At 40.1% G+C, this 14,492-nt stretch overlaps 1 protein-coding gene across 2 annotated transcripts in view; it reads right to left on the bottom strand.

The window, feature by feature from the left end:
- The window catches only part of spock1 (SPARC (osteonectin), cwcv and kazal like domains proteoglycan 1), a 91,327-nt gene that overhangs the window by 5,819 nt on the left and 71,016 nt on the right, over positions 1 to 14,492 (bottom strand). For both annotated transcript variants that reach the window (XM_069531567.1, XM_069531568.1), the window contains exon 7: positions 11,597 to 11,717. In XM_069531567.1, coding sequence (XP_069387668.1) covers positions 11,597 to 11,717 — 121 coding nt within the window. The remainder of the gene's footprint in view (positions 1 to 11,596; positions 11,718 to 14,492) is intronic.

The raw sequence follows: 14,492 nt of genomic DNA, 5'->3' as shown, positions 1-14,492 counted from the left end.
TAATGAGGAGAGGGGAAGCAGTCAATCTCCTGCTGTCATCAAAGAAAAAAAAACTATTCTTTTCTTTGCTCCTTATCAAACTTTCATTTCATTTCTGCCTTGTACTTTTTCTCTCTGTGGTCTCTTTTCTTTTTCTCATCCAACTCTTCTTCTTGACTAAACACAGAGGAGCGATAACACATACTGAACTGCTGCTATCTCTAGTCAGTTACCATAGGAACCCAATCTGACACACGCTCACAGACTCACACGCAAATACAGTAGACTGAGTTTAGTTTGAGTTTCCTCGTCTGCTGTCATCTCTCTGTTTACATTTAGTGTTCCAGTTCAAATGAAGGATTGTATCTTTATGTGGGAAACTACACACTCACACACGCTTCACAGACACACAAAACAAAGGTCTGCTGAAAATCCTGATTGTCGTCTTGCTTGGAAACATTTTCTGAATGTCTCGCACCGACAGGCCACTTGATCATTGCATTTAATTTGTGATGGTGGAATCTGTGTTTGTGTTTTTATGCAGAATCACAGTGTTTACCCACAACAACAGCTGATCCAACACTGTCAAGCATCTTAACGCTGCTGTCCATGCAGCTACCCAAAGACAGCACAAACTGAACAAAATATTTAATGACGTCCCTAATTGAAAGTATAAGCCAGCCTGTGGTGCTGCTCGAACACATTTCTGCAGAACTGACAGGGTCTTTCTGCAATTCAAGCAGTGTCCTGCCTACGCCTGCCTCTCTGTCAATCTTCATCTTTCTTCCTATTCCTTTTTCCTGCATGTGATTGACATATTTTTTTCCATTCATTTTCTTCTGAGAGCTTGATGATGCTGCTCAAGGACAAGAGCCATTCTTCACCTTGTGCACCGAGCCTGCCAATGCAAACGCTCCAGGAAGGAAAACACAAGGAGGAGGCTATTAACATTCCCTCCAGCGCCCGATGCAAAATTGAGGCAGTTTGCTGAGAAACGTGGTAGAGGTTTCGAGCGTATACAAAAAAACAAATCACAGATTCTGTGTTCAAAACATCAAATTCTTGGATATAGCATCAAAGATTGCAAAAAAGAGAAAATCTACTATCACTTACATGCATATGCACCGAGTCTGTTATACACATCAGACACAGAGAAACTTCATCTCATCTACAGTCTCCTCTGTCACACACAATGAGGGACACACTTTTCGTTTATTCTAAAAGTCTTTGAAAGTCTGGATCACACTTTGCTGTCGGTGGATAAAGACATCTGCAGCATCTCTCTTGTCAGAAGATTTTTGTTGTTTGTTGAGTCACACTCTTGTCATGCGGTTGTTGAATCCTATCCTGCAGCCACATATATACGCAAAATGGTTATATTCTACAGTTATAGTTTGCGGGTATGTGTCATTATCACAGCTGTTATAAAGCAGTGGACGCCCCAGGTAAATATACCGGAGCTGAGCAGAGGACAAAATAACATTAATCTGGCCGGGCATCTGTATGATATTAACTGTGGTGTGCACGTTTGTGTGTGTGTGTGATACAACCCTCCAGGACCAGACAGATAACTCAGCCTGCTTCATTCCCACTGTGTGGAGAGAAGAAAAGAGGGAGCGAAATACCAACAGCTAAACATTATCTGTCTTCACCTCCTAAATAAAACTCCCACAGGCAGAAGTGGATCAGCGCCGTGTTACACTTTTCTGAACACAAACCCCTGGAAGGTTTATCCCTCTGCTCCTTTCTCTTCTCATACATTGCCCTTTCGATCACTCTCTGCATTAGCAATTCTTTCTCTTCTTGCTCATTTCCCGTTATCACCTCTTCATTTCCTCTCTCTCTGCTCTAACTCCGTCAGTTTTCTGACTTTCAGCTGAAGCGACTCATCACACCTGACTCTACCTAACTCCCTTTCTCTCTTAGATGGAGAAGACTACTTTGAAATGCCCCACTCTCCTATTTCTTTCTCTTTACTCAAATTGCTTTGAGTGCTTCATTTCCCATTTCTCTCCTGAAACATCCCCCTACAGCAGACGTGCGGGAGAACCTTTTTCCTATCAAGGGCCAGTTAAATTTTTATAACCTCCTTTGCGAGCTATACTGAATTATTGAAAACATACATTATATTATATTTTGCACTTCCTCTGTGTCTCTGTCCTTCTTCGTTTGGTGTTGTGATTTGAACCTTTAATACATTCAAGGCAGGTAAAACATGTAAACTTTTCACAAATAAACTATCTGCTTCTTTTCAGCTGTAATGATGCTAAAGATTTGCCTTTTCCATCACTGTGTCCCGTAAACCAGGGACATACGTGCATGCCTATATGGTTTGCCTATTTCTCGTTGAAGTGAGACCTTGCACAAAAACTTTCCTTGACAATCATCGTGCTTCAAGTCAGTGATGTGTGTTGTATTCATTCTGAATGTGGTCTGACAGGCACACAGGACCAGCCTTTGGAACACGTGAGTCCACAGAATTACATTATTTACATTAATTACAGAGAACTGTCTAGTGGGAGGCCGACAGTTTCCCACCCCTGCCCGAATCTCCATCTGTCCCTCTACCCCTTCTTCCATCTTTTTCTACTTTTGACTCCACTGCCCCCATTTTTTTCCCCCCCAGTCCCCGTGTGGACACTGTGACCCACAATGTGTCTCAGAGGACCCTTCTTATCGCTTCTTCTCAGTGTGACCCAAATTGTTCTGGACAGCTCTGACACTGCTGCCTGTGTTAGGAACCCTTTTGTTGGGCAATGAGTCAGAAAGCTTGGACTGAAAACATTCACGCACTGAAGGACACAGCGCACAGATCAAATGGCCCGCTGACCGTTTCTTTCTTTCCAAGCCACATTGTGGTCAGGCGCGCACACAACCATCATCAATGGCTTTCCACAGGAGGTACAGAGATTACCCTGTGATGACAGAACAAGACATCATGTGGAACCCGATGTTGCAGCTGTCAGTTGAAAAACACAGTCTCTGTCTCACAGTCACTTCACAGAAAGAAGTTTGACTCAGACAGTAGATTATCTCAGAGCTGGACTCAAGGCTTCCTTTACTCACCTAAAAATAGACTAAAAGTAGTTTAGACAGCTGTGCAGCCACAAATTCAGTGCTATTCATCTTGGTCAACATGAGCAAAGTACAGCGATGTATTAAAAAAAAGAAAAAAATCAGTTCTAGTAGTATAACAGATATTTTAGAAATATAGAAATATCTTTTTTTGAAATCCTTCTTTCCCTTCAAGAACAAATGTTGATCTTAAAACCTGTTAGGTCACCAGTCCCCTGCCTCTATGCTCAATCCAATAAACTTGCAAGACGAGTTCTTCAACATTTTGTTATAAGGATTTGTTCTTTTCCTCTAGTGCAGTGTCTAACTCCTCAAGTTGTGAGTAAGCATTTTTCTGTAAACTGTAGAGAAACAATTTTCTTTCCTTCATCCCACAAAGTAATTTTACTTCATTGGGCCTCTAATAAATGTGCCTCGTTTCAAGGTGTCATGTGACAAAGGGTTGGGAACCACAGCACTAAATTAACAATTTGTCTGGCCGATCGCACAAAGCTCCTGTCACTATTCATTTGACAAAATGTGTTTCCAACGTCAAGAAACTTTTTGTTATATATGCACCATTGAAGCTCTGCTGAGAAGGTTATGACCCTCAGCAGGATTACTCAATAACTACTGAATCCAATTCACTTTCTTTAACATAACAGGATACAGGGTTAGCATTAAGTGCCCCTCTGAGTGCTTTATGTGATAACCTACTGCAAAACAGGCTATGTCAAAGTGATGTGTTAACAGTCCCTGTGAAGTTCTGACAGGTGCAACTGCTGTGTGAAACTAAGTCTGCATACAGAACAATTTGCCATGGCAACCACCTGTAGCTCCTCATGACTCAGCGTCCTGTTTCTGAGGACAGAAGAGAGAGCAAGAGAGTTTGGTTTTCTCAGCTTGTTACTCTTCTTAAACGGAGTGGACATTATTGTCTTAGAAAATGTGATTTATGTAACAGCTGTTACAATAAATGGTGACATAAAGTTGGCAGCAGCCAGAAAAGCTTGATGACTTTGGGTAAGAAGTTCCCATTTCACATCTGCAGAGAGAGTTTCTCCATCAGAATGTTGCTAAACAGTTAATCCACACAGTTACTTCCTAACAATTACAGAGGAGGCACTTGTGTGCACAGAGACAGAGATAAACTGTAGGCCAGGGTTTGCCAAAGATGACGCCACTTCCAACCCACCACAGACTGGATGACAATGGATTTTTACCCAGGATGAAGAGGCAGTAGACAGCCCACCACCAGACACACAGGCGGCTTTTAGTAGAAGCTATCGATCAGAGCGGCAGGTCAAATATCAAACACTGATTCATGACTGGGGGTTACCTTCTCATCCTGCTTCCTTCCTACACCCTCCCCTCTGAGCCAGTACTTCCTCGTCTCTGCTGTCTCACATGTCTGTGAATTCAGATGAGTTTTTCAGACTAGCTTGGACATCTGTTGTTATGTGGTTAACCACAGCTACACTGTGATCTGGCACAGAATAAATAATGAAGAAACAAGCTTTCCTCTAGACCTCTGTGACAAAAAACCAACAATATAAAACTTTTTTTTTGTAACGTTAATACCCGAGAGACCTGTTTCCTATTTGCTGAACTTCTTCTAAAAGACAAACACAAAGCAGAGATTAATAGAACATATGGCATGTAGAAGAAGCTATTATTGGAAAGCAGGTTGGAAAAAGTCACCAAAGTGAACCTCAAAAAGAGATAATAAAGAATGAGTCACACCGTTGCCATTGATTTAATGCGTTTTGCTGTAGGTGTTTTTAAGAGTCAACATTTGTTTACAGTTTTGCAAATGAAAACCTTTTATATAATGCCGCATAAAGTAATTACATTTAATATATGCAGCAAGAGATGCAGAGACAAGTGGATTACTGTATCATGGTACTGATAAAAGCTCAAGCATGTGATGATTCAAGTTTTAAGTACCATCATTTTGTTTAATTTCTCGCTGAATTTATGGACATGCATTGTGATGAGCATTGGAGATACTAATATCTTCAGAATCTAAAAATATGTGCAGCTATAACATCAGCGTGTTCTGATTCGACTGAGTTATGACTTTGAGATAAGCACCAGGGTTTTAAATTAATTTTATTACCTTCCTGAGCTGTGACACACACGCTGTTGTCAGTGTGTGGAAGCAGCTCAAGTCACAAAACTATGTTGTTACTTTGCCTTTAGTCCATGTCCTCCACACCTCATCACAGTTTTGGCTGAATTCTGGAAAACTAATGGATCCCCTCTCTTGGTACATGTTATGAAAAGCTGAAGGGAAGCTTCACTGTGGGCTAGTCATTAAGACTATGATCTGAGGATATTCGTTCAGTCAGCCGCACTGATTAATTGAGTAAATTAACTTTTTTACCAGTGTTTAAAAATCCAAATCATTCAGGTGTATGGACAGTAAAATACACAGGCATGAAAAAAAAGAAACACTGCGCATATTCACCTAAAAATGTCTTTGCATTGCACAAAAACACAACTTATGTTATGTTTTTTGTGTACTTGAGATTCATCTTCTTTGTTCCCTTTTAGCTTCACGCAAACATGCAACAGTCTTGTGCCATAGATGCTGTGGTTAACACATTAGCAGGTGATCGACATCAACTTTCCCAAATTACAAATGGTGTTGATTCATCCCGGTTGGTTTAGGTCACATGAATGTGATAAATGTGTCCTCCAGACTTCTTATACAATATACAACTGCAACTATCAGGAGACATTAGGCTTTGCATTCTCCCATAGGTCTCCTTTATCATTCTTAAATAATTAGCTGAGTTTGTCACACAAAAGAGAAGGCGTGACACTAAATCCAGACAGAGGAATGGCGGGTGGTGCTCACCTTGAGACAACAGGAGCGTGGTGAGATCGGATCAAGATGAAAGACAGATGGGAAGAGAGGGAGAAGAAATGGGATGCAGCGGAGTGAGGTGACACTTCGTAACAAGGTAACAGAAGGAGGAAGAAATGGACTGAGACAGTCGGAGAGGAGATATGAGGAAGATAGAAGGTCAGATTCATTAAAAAGATACAAGGGTCTGTTTGATTTTCTTTGCCCCCAGCTATCAGCTCTCCAGAACAATCTCACTGGCAGTGAGTTAAGGTTAGACCAGATAATGATCAGTAATACACTGTCTGCACGGACAGGAAGACAATTACAGATAGAAGACAGACAGGTACAAAGACGGAGAAGGAAAGAGAACCACAAGTTTCTACCTGAAGAGTGAGATTATTTTTTACATTCGCCAAGGAGATTTACACCCCTGTCCATTTGTTTGTTTCTCTGAAGGATTATGGAAAAAAAATGAATGGATTTCAATGTTAATATAAATCTAGTGAATTTAAATGTTTTCATAAAGGGACTCTTGGACCTTGGCAGAGGTATGCACTCTACAGAGAGACATTCTATATTTTTTTAATGTTTTCTGTTTGATGGTTTGTTTGTCAGCAGGATTACACAGAAACTACTTAACAGATTTCTATGAATCGTGATGGAAGGATGGACCATGGGCCAAGACAGAGTCTGTTCTGGGTTATCATCATTTTGAATTCACTGATCTTGACAGAAAAAACACATTTAGGGGACCAATATCTATGAGCACACATGGTGTATTTGGTGTGGAATTTAAGGAGACTGTTTAGCCTTGGTGGAGGTAAGTATTTTCTAAATCATTTGCTTCAGGTTTACCCCACTCTTGCAGTCCTCTGAGGACAGCAAATCCCACCACATGAATAAAATTAGCTTTTTATCGCTGCTGAAAAGCGGCAAGTTGACCAATATCTTGATCCAGGAAAGAAAACCTGTTTTCTATGAAATGTACATGTTTTCATGTTTGGTCATCTAATTCTAGGTGTTTATAGTGGACCTTTGTACAATTTAAGGTTATTCACTAAACTTTAACAACTTGAATGTCAATAAAAGCAGGAAAAACAGTGCTGCGATAAAACCTTTGACTGGTTGTGTATATCCACTTAAGATCCTTCCCATGAGACTTTGCTGCACGATAACAGGATCCTAGTCACACGAGTAGCTTGTCAGAAAACCGTAAACATAATTTGTCTTCAGTGTTGGAACAAATGGCCGATGCAGCTTTTTTTTTTCTTCTGGTGTGGACAGTCTGAATAGGATCTACTATAAAATGTTCTGCAGGCACTCTACACACAACACTCTGGGATAAACCCCCCCCATGCTATTGGCATGTGGTTGGAGAGGATTGGAAGTGTGGAGGCAGAAGAGAGAGAACACAATCTGTCCTCCTGCGTGCTCTCTGTGGAGCTGTGAGACAAAATCACCAGGAAAATTCAATTAAGCTATATGATTTACACCACCCATCCATGAAAGGCTCTTTTTGTTTTGCCAATGTCTTTATTCATCAGCAGCGGAGAGAGAAATTAACTATCATTAAAATAAATGACCATAACCACTCAAATGATTTATGCCTTTATCACGAGCAAGATCAGCTTGAAACCTGACTGTTTACATGGACACTAATATTCATATATTAACCCGTTTGAGCCAATAATCCAAATTGGATACTGCTATATAAAGAGCATTTTCTGATGACCTATACCTGAATAAGGATATACTCTAAATAATCAATAATGATCATAAGACATGGATTATTCTGACATTAGTAAGACCGAGTTGGAGCTTTTGTAACATCAGACATAAAACACATACAAATGGTATAGATCAAACTCTGTAACATGTAAATTGGAATATGAATGGAATATTCTATGAGCAACTAATGTAAACACCATAATCTAAATAATGTCTTATTCAGAATAAGGTCAATTGTCAGAATATTGGTGACCATGTAAAAGTAAACATTATTTTAAATGAGAGTCATGAAGTTCAATTTCATGACAGTGCTGCTTCAGGTGAAAGTATTACGTTTTGTAGACAAATATCTGCACATAAGGTTTAGCTGTTCATTTAGATACTTACTTAGAATTTTTTTTGAAACAACCTGTTACTGTGGCCTAGACATTTTTATTTCAAATTTTTCAGCTCCAGACAGTTTCTGTAATGTGTGCGAGGCATTTGTGCCAAACAGACACTAACTTGACCCAATGCCAAAAGAAAAGTAAAAATGTCCAAATCTATTTGTGATATGCAAGGATGTCTGATTTTCTCAGTCCTCTGCATGATGGATGAAATGAAAGTAAGGAGACAAAAAGTGGAGGTGAATGTTTAACTCTGCAGAATGTTGGATCGGACTCGAGACATAAAATAAATGAGCAGCAGACAGATGGGAGAGTTTCACTGTGGAAGAAGAAATGTGACTGACATACACACACAGATGCACAGCACTCAGAGAAAAATAAAGGTTAATGGTGTGGTCAAGGCAAAGGCTCAAAAAGTGCATTTGAAGCCTTCTACTCTGCCTTGTAAGATAAAGTAACAATATTCGCTCTGCACCCCTACACTGCAGCACACACTCCTTATCTGCAGTTATCAATCAAAATCGAGGGAGTGAGTGAAATAGAAATGGCTGCTCTTTGTGGTGCTTGATACCTTTACAACTATTCTGTCTTTTCTTCTTCTTCCTAAATTATTTTTCAAGCTCTTAACAACGTCAAATTGTTTTCCAGTGACTGTTCAGTCAAACACCGGTATTTTGGAGGAGTAGAGTTTCAATAGCTAAGTAAAGTAGGTAAAAAAGATTATTTCCCAAGAGTTACTTGGGTATTTCCTACATAAGTACATAAGTGTAGGAGGTCATTGTTTGTGGGATAAATCAATCCTATTACAGTATGTTAATTGGTGGATTACACTGTGCTTATTTTGTAAAGATGAAGTGAACCTAACTTAGTATTAGGGGGTGGGTGTCACAGTTCACAGGAGTTCATAAAGGAAAAAAGAAACAGGCCAACATTACTTTAATTATTCTTTTTCATAAAAGTCAACTTTATATATGAGTTAACTTACTTAAAGAGCTCAAGGCCCTCACCTGATTAAAATAGTAAAGTCATTAACATTGCTGCGAGTATATGTCAGTGTGGTATTGTATATATGTGGATGTCTTGCAGAACTTCCTCTATATGATTACTTATGCTTGATTTAAACAGTCAAGCTCATTACCACTTTAATGAGCTCAGTTTTGCACCTGTCAAGATTCTCCTGATCACCATGACCTGCTCCGCACAGATGGGACACAGACAAACACACACACAACATTTCACTGGATATTTCTGCATCTTGCCTCGGTTATTTATATCCACCTCTATATCCAGATGCATTTACATACAGTATTGTCCACACCAGCCATCTTTTCATCTCCAAAGTCTGAGCCTGTGACGTGAGAGCACCAGCACCTCAAACCACGACCGAGGTGTGGAAACACAACACAGGAAAGGTGATGCTATTGGCACAGTTGCAGACGCAGGTGTTGTTTGAGCAGATATATTTATATCAGTGTAATACAAATGTTCAAACCCAGCTTGAACCCGTGGCTATCAGTAAACATGCAGGAGTGATTGCATGCACTGAACTGCTGCAAATCTTTTGATTGTTACCATAGGAGCACGATCTGACACACAGTGTTTACCATTTTGTGTTGCTGATCTATCGAGAGGAAATGCACACTTCGCTAATCCCTACGACATCTGAATACGCCGCTACCTCAGTTATGGTCTGAAGACAAGATGCACAGAGAAGTTGTGCTGAAAAGTTTAAGAGAAGGAGACGAGGACAATAACCAGAAATCGAAAGTTAAAAGAGAAAATATTCAAAGCAGAGAGCCAGACGGTGGAAATAAGTGTAAAGGCTCATTTATGATTTCTTAACGTACGAAAACATATGCATACATTTCAAATGATGTAACCGTCACTGCCCATGTACCTCGGTGTCCTTTACGTTGGTAGATAGTCCTTATCCCTGTGTCTGAGTGAAGTAACATCTTATAGTTTCAATTCACAAAGTCTGTCTTCTTGAAATGACTTCCTTGTGTCCTATTGTTGTCTCACATGAGCTATTGGCTATGCTGCCCCCCCAGGACATCTGGTGGTACTGCTCAGTTTCGTCCAAAAGCTTTCAAAAGACATACACTGCTCGTTTTGAGACTGTCCAAGATCTTCAAATAGATTTTCCTCTTTAAATATTCTCATTCAACATGTTCACTCCCACAGCCAAGCTCTGCAGACTAAACACATAATTATAGTTTCTATTGAGAAGAGATGCAGGGGGATCAATTAGACAGCAGTCAAGCTGGTAAATACTTCTTCATTACGCTCTCTATTCTCTCCATCATTTGGCCTTAAACTAATAAAGGAAAGTGTGAGATAAAGAGAGAGCCATCATTAATTTGTATGTTTCTTTTGCATTAAATATGTGTGATGAACCATGGCATCCTTATAAATACTGTCTAATCAGAGAGTGCAGGTTTGTGTGTGCTTTACGAACGTATGGAGGGTATAAGCATATCTAAATATTCAATATTCCAACAAGACCGATGTATATGGGAACGAAAAGCACAACCATCTCACTACTCCCCCCCATTTGGGACAGAGGAAGCCTGTACCGATAACAATCCATCCTTTTCTGTGCTACTTTCCTTTTAGATTGCATTTCTCCTCCAGAATCTCTCCATCCATCTGCTGAAATCCTATTTCCATGACAAACAATGAGACACACACAGTCACTCCATCACCGCTGCCTGTAGCTGTCAGAGAATAGTTTGGGGGCTGGGAGGGGGAAGGGAAGAAAACAACATGAGTAAGGGGAGAGGTGACAGGAGATGAATCGAAATGTAGTGAATCACCAGAGAATTTGAGGGACTACCAGAGAAAGGGTTTTTGCGTGTGTGTGTGTGTGTGTGGAGGGTCCTGGTCCGTTTCCGAGGCATCCACCTGAACTAAGTTGGATAAGGCAAAAAAATGTCAACGCATTCATCCCTCCATCCATCTATCCATCCAAGCATCTACATGTAAATACCCATCCATACAGAACACACATACTTAAGCTAATATATTAAAGTCACACTCTAGTTTGTTATCACACTCCCTAAAACTCAAAATTACAAATTCAAATGATTTCACATGAAAAAATTCCCCCTTGGCCGTAAAATGGCTTACACGTAACTTGACTACCTCAGTTTGTGCTAATGCTAATATGACCCCGTCCCTGCTCCTCGTCTCTCCACCCTCCCAGCTCACCTGCACTGAGAAAAGGAACCTTCTATCCACTGAACCCCACCCACACGTTGGCAGGATTGGTAGCGTAGCTTTGTGATGTCACAGACCCTGCCTGTCTAAATCCATTTCTTTTCAGACTTGCATTTGTTTAATTGCAGTTCATGTGGAAATCCTCGGCCATGGTGTTGATTGCTTGTTTCCCTCAAAATGTCTTTTATCATATAAATTGCAAACAAACTCGATTTTCACGAGAGATGCACTTGAAGTGACTGGGGTTGTCAATCAAAACAACAAATGCCATTCCCCAAGTATGTAAAAGTTATTCGACCTGAATTATAAAACGCAGACATTACAAACATTTACCAAGTTAATTTACCTGAACTGAGAACTTTAGTGTTGTACTCACCAGCCTTCTCACTCTTGTGTGTTGGATTTATGAGCTCCTGACCCGGCAAACATGGACACAGCCCATCACATTTTACTGAGATTGTCTTCCCAGAGAGGCAGCTCTGGAACTCCAACTTACACTAAAAAAAGACAAAAAAACATGGGTAATGGAGATTTTTTTCTACAGACTCAAGGGCTGATAACTTTGAATTCTTAACTGAAGCAGACAAAGATGATATTACAACCCAATCAGGTAGATTCCTCATCAACAAGGAGGTTCTGTTTTCACCTGTCTGTTTTTTCGTTGGTTGGTTTGTTTGTGAGGATGATCAAGTTAAAACTACGCGATGGATTACCCAAACCTTGGTGAATTGATGTGGTATGGGTCAGGGAAGAATCCATTAATTTTTGGTTTAAATCATATGACATTACATTTTAGAATATGTAAACATCAACTGCAGACCACTAACATGCAGAAGTGTCCTTTAGGCTGCCATGCAGACACACAATTAGAAACAGAGATGCCCAGCAGGATTCAGCATCAACCTACAGACCTAATGCAATGCACAAAACAAGATGGGCTACTTGAGAAAGTAATTTAACAGTATAAATCTCTTTTCAGGTGAGTGAGGGGTAAGAAATCGTTTGGACTAGTTGGGGGTAAAAAATCCAATTACAAGATCGTTCCAAGAGGAATAATGAAACCCGAGATGAGTTATGTAAATTGTGTTTGCGAGATGATGACGACAGGTTTTGTCAAGGTGAGACCAGGAAAGTGCATTTACAAATCTATACACACATCATATCACACACAGGCTTAGCCTTATCCTGCCAGCACTTTCATTTCCCACGTTATAATTCAAAATCCTCCACACCACCTCTTTGATAACACTGCTAATGTTGCTTAATGAAAATTGTTGACAAAGGAACAGTGCTCTGTCCGCTTCACGGCATATTGAATTAGATGTCTGGGGAGGGAGACGGAGAGAGAGATAGAGCGAGGGAAACACACACGGAGGGAGCGAAAAGAGGAGAAAGCACAGGAAATGGATGACCTCCCCCACTCACTGTCAGCACAGTGAGAGGCCCCATGAATCTTTATGTTTGTCTCTCAGCAGGGGTTAATGTGGTTTTGATTAAATAGTCCTTTAACACCTGGCTATAAGTTGAAAAAGAAAAGGGGAGGAGGAGGGGAAAGAAGAGAGGATAATCATTATTAATAAAGAGAGGAGGGAAGTAATGGACTTAATAATAACAACAATAGTAATAATAATAATAACTTTAATTGTATAGCACTTTTCAAAACAAGTAACAAAGTGCTTTACAACAAACAGTATGAAAGTCTCCAACAGAACAATAAATAGTAAATATGAAGATAGAGGTAATACAAGTCAAGCTTTTTTATTGACTGTCTTAAGAAGAGAGATAAAGCAGGTAACAGATATGTTGTCTGTGCTGTTGTCTAATCTCTTCTGGCAGATTGTTCCAAAGTGTTGGGGCCCATACAGAAAGGGCTCTATGTCCTTTGGTTTTCAGCCTAGATTTTGGAATGGCTAGCAAAGCTTACTGGAGGATGTCAGACTGCGTCCTGGCTCAAAGGGAGATAAAAGGTCAGAAATATAGGGAGGGGCCAGCCAATGTCTGGCTTTAAAATGATTAAAATAACAGACATCCAGTGCAAGGATGCCAAAACATTGGACAACTTGGAATGTGTGTGTTAAAAGTCAAATGGCAGCATTCTGAACTAACTGTAAACCGTGGATTTATTGCTGAGTAAGACCAGTATAAAGGATGTTACAGTAGGCAACAGGAAATAAGGGCGTAAATGATTTTTTTCCAGGTTTGTATGTGTTATAAAAGATTTAACCTTGGCTATGTTTCTTAAAGGTCCAGTGTGTAAGATTTAGGTGAAAGGGAACTATTGGCAGAAATTGAATGTAGAATGATTCTCACTGTTTTCACTAGTTTATTTCATCTAAATTGTGGACAAACTAAACACCATTCTACATACTGTACCTTTAAATAATAAAAACACAATTGCACAACCTTCTTAATGTGGGGTTTGAACTCAAAGACCACATCAAGGTTTCTTGCTGAGGACTCAGTAAATGGCGCTAGTTCACCAAGGTTTGCCGTGATCTCATCCGTGCTGGAGGTGGGACCAGAGACAATTACATGGGATTTGGAGGTTTAGTTGGAGAAAGTTGTTTGCTATCCAGTGTTTTAACTCAGTGGGTGGAAGCCTCTAAGGAGATAAGAGCACTGTCCTCTTAATAGGATATTGAGTGTGTGTGTATGTGTGAGTGAGTGTGTGTGCGGTTGGGATGAGAGAGGCATGTAATGTAATAATAAAACATGAATAATCTTGAGACCACAGCTCACTGGTGAGCAGAATTTAAGTTGGGCCACAGGGACCCATCACTCCACCAGCTAACTGAACCCCTCCAACTAAAGTACCACAGAGACCAGAGGGACTCCCCCAGCTCTCCTCCTCCTTTTGTTCCTCCTCTAAGCACAGACTCAGCTCACAGGGGCAGGTTATTAAGAAATTCTATTCTACAGACTTCCTCATACTCAATGAGGAGAAACCCAATCTCAGCTTGTGGCATACTCCTTGGCCTTAGGTTTAAACGTTTTCAACTTGAAAACAATGCGACGATGAAGGTTTAGAATAATATGTTATTATTCTTTATTAAAATGTCTACAAACAATTAGACATATGTTGACTTGTGTACTTACATTATGCAAAATGTCTCCAACAATGTTCAAACTGGGAAAAATCAATTTTCATTCAAGATAACGAGAAGTTTTATTTTCATCGCATTTTAATTGCATCATACCCACTTTGCCTGTGGGCCTTGCTCATCTCTTCTATAACTTCTGGGGCAAAACGACACGACGAAGGAAAAAGTCAC

The sequence above is a fragment of the Paralichthys olivaceus genome, chromosome 9 (genome assembly GCF_024713975.1).
Source record: "Paralichthys olivaceus isolate ysfri-2021 chromosome 9, ASM2471397v2, whole genome shotgun sequence".
Lineage (NCBI taxonomy): Eukaryota > Metazoa > Chordata > Actinopteri > Pleuronectiformes > Paralichthyidae > Paralichthys > Paralichthys olivaceus.
Note: the sequence above shows the minus strand (reverse complement) of the source record. Positions and strands in the feature narration are given on the sequence as shown.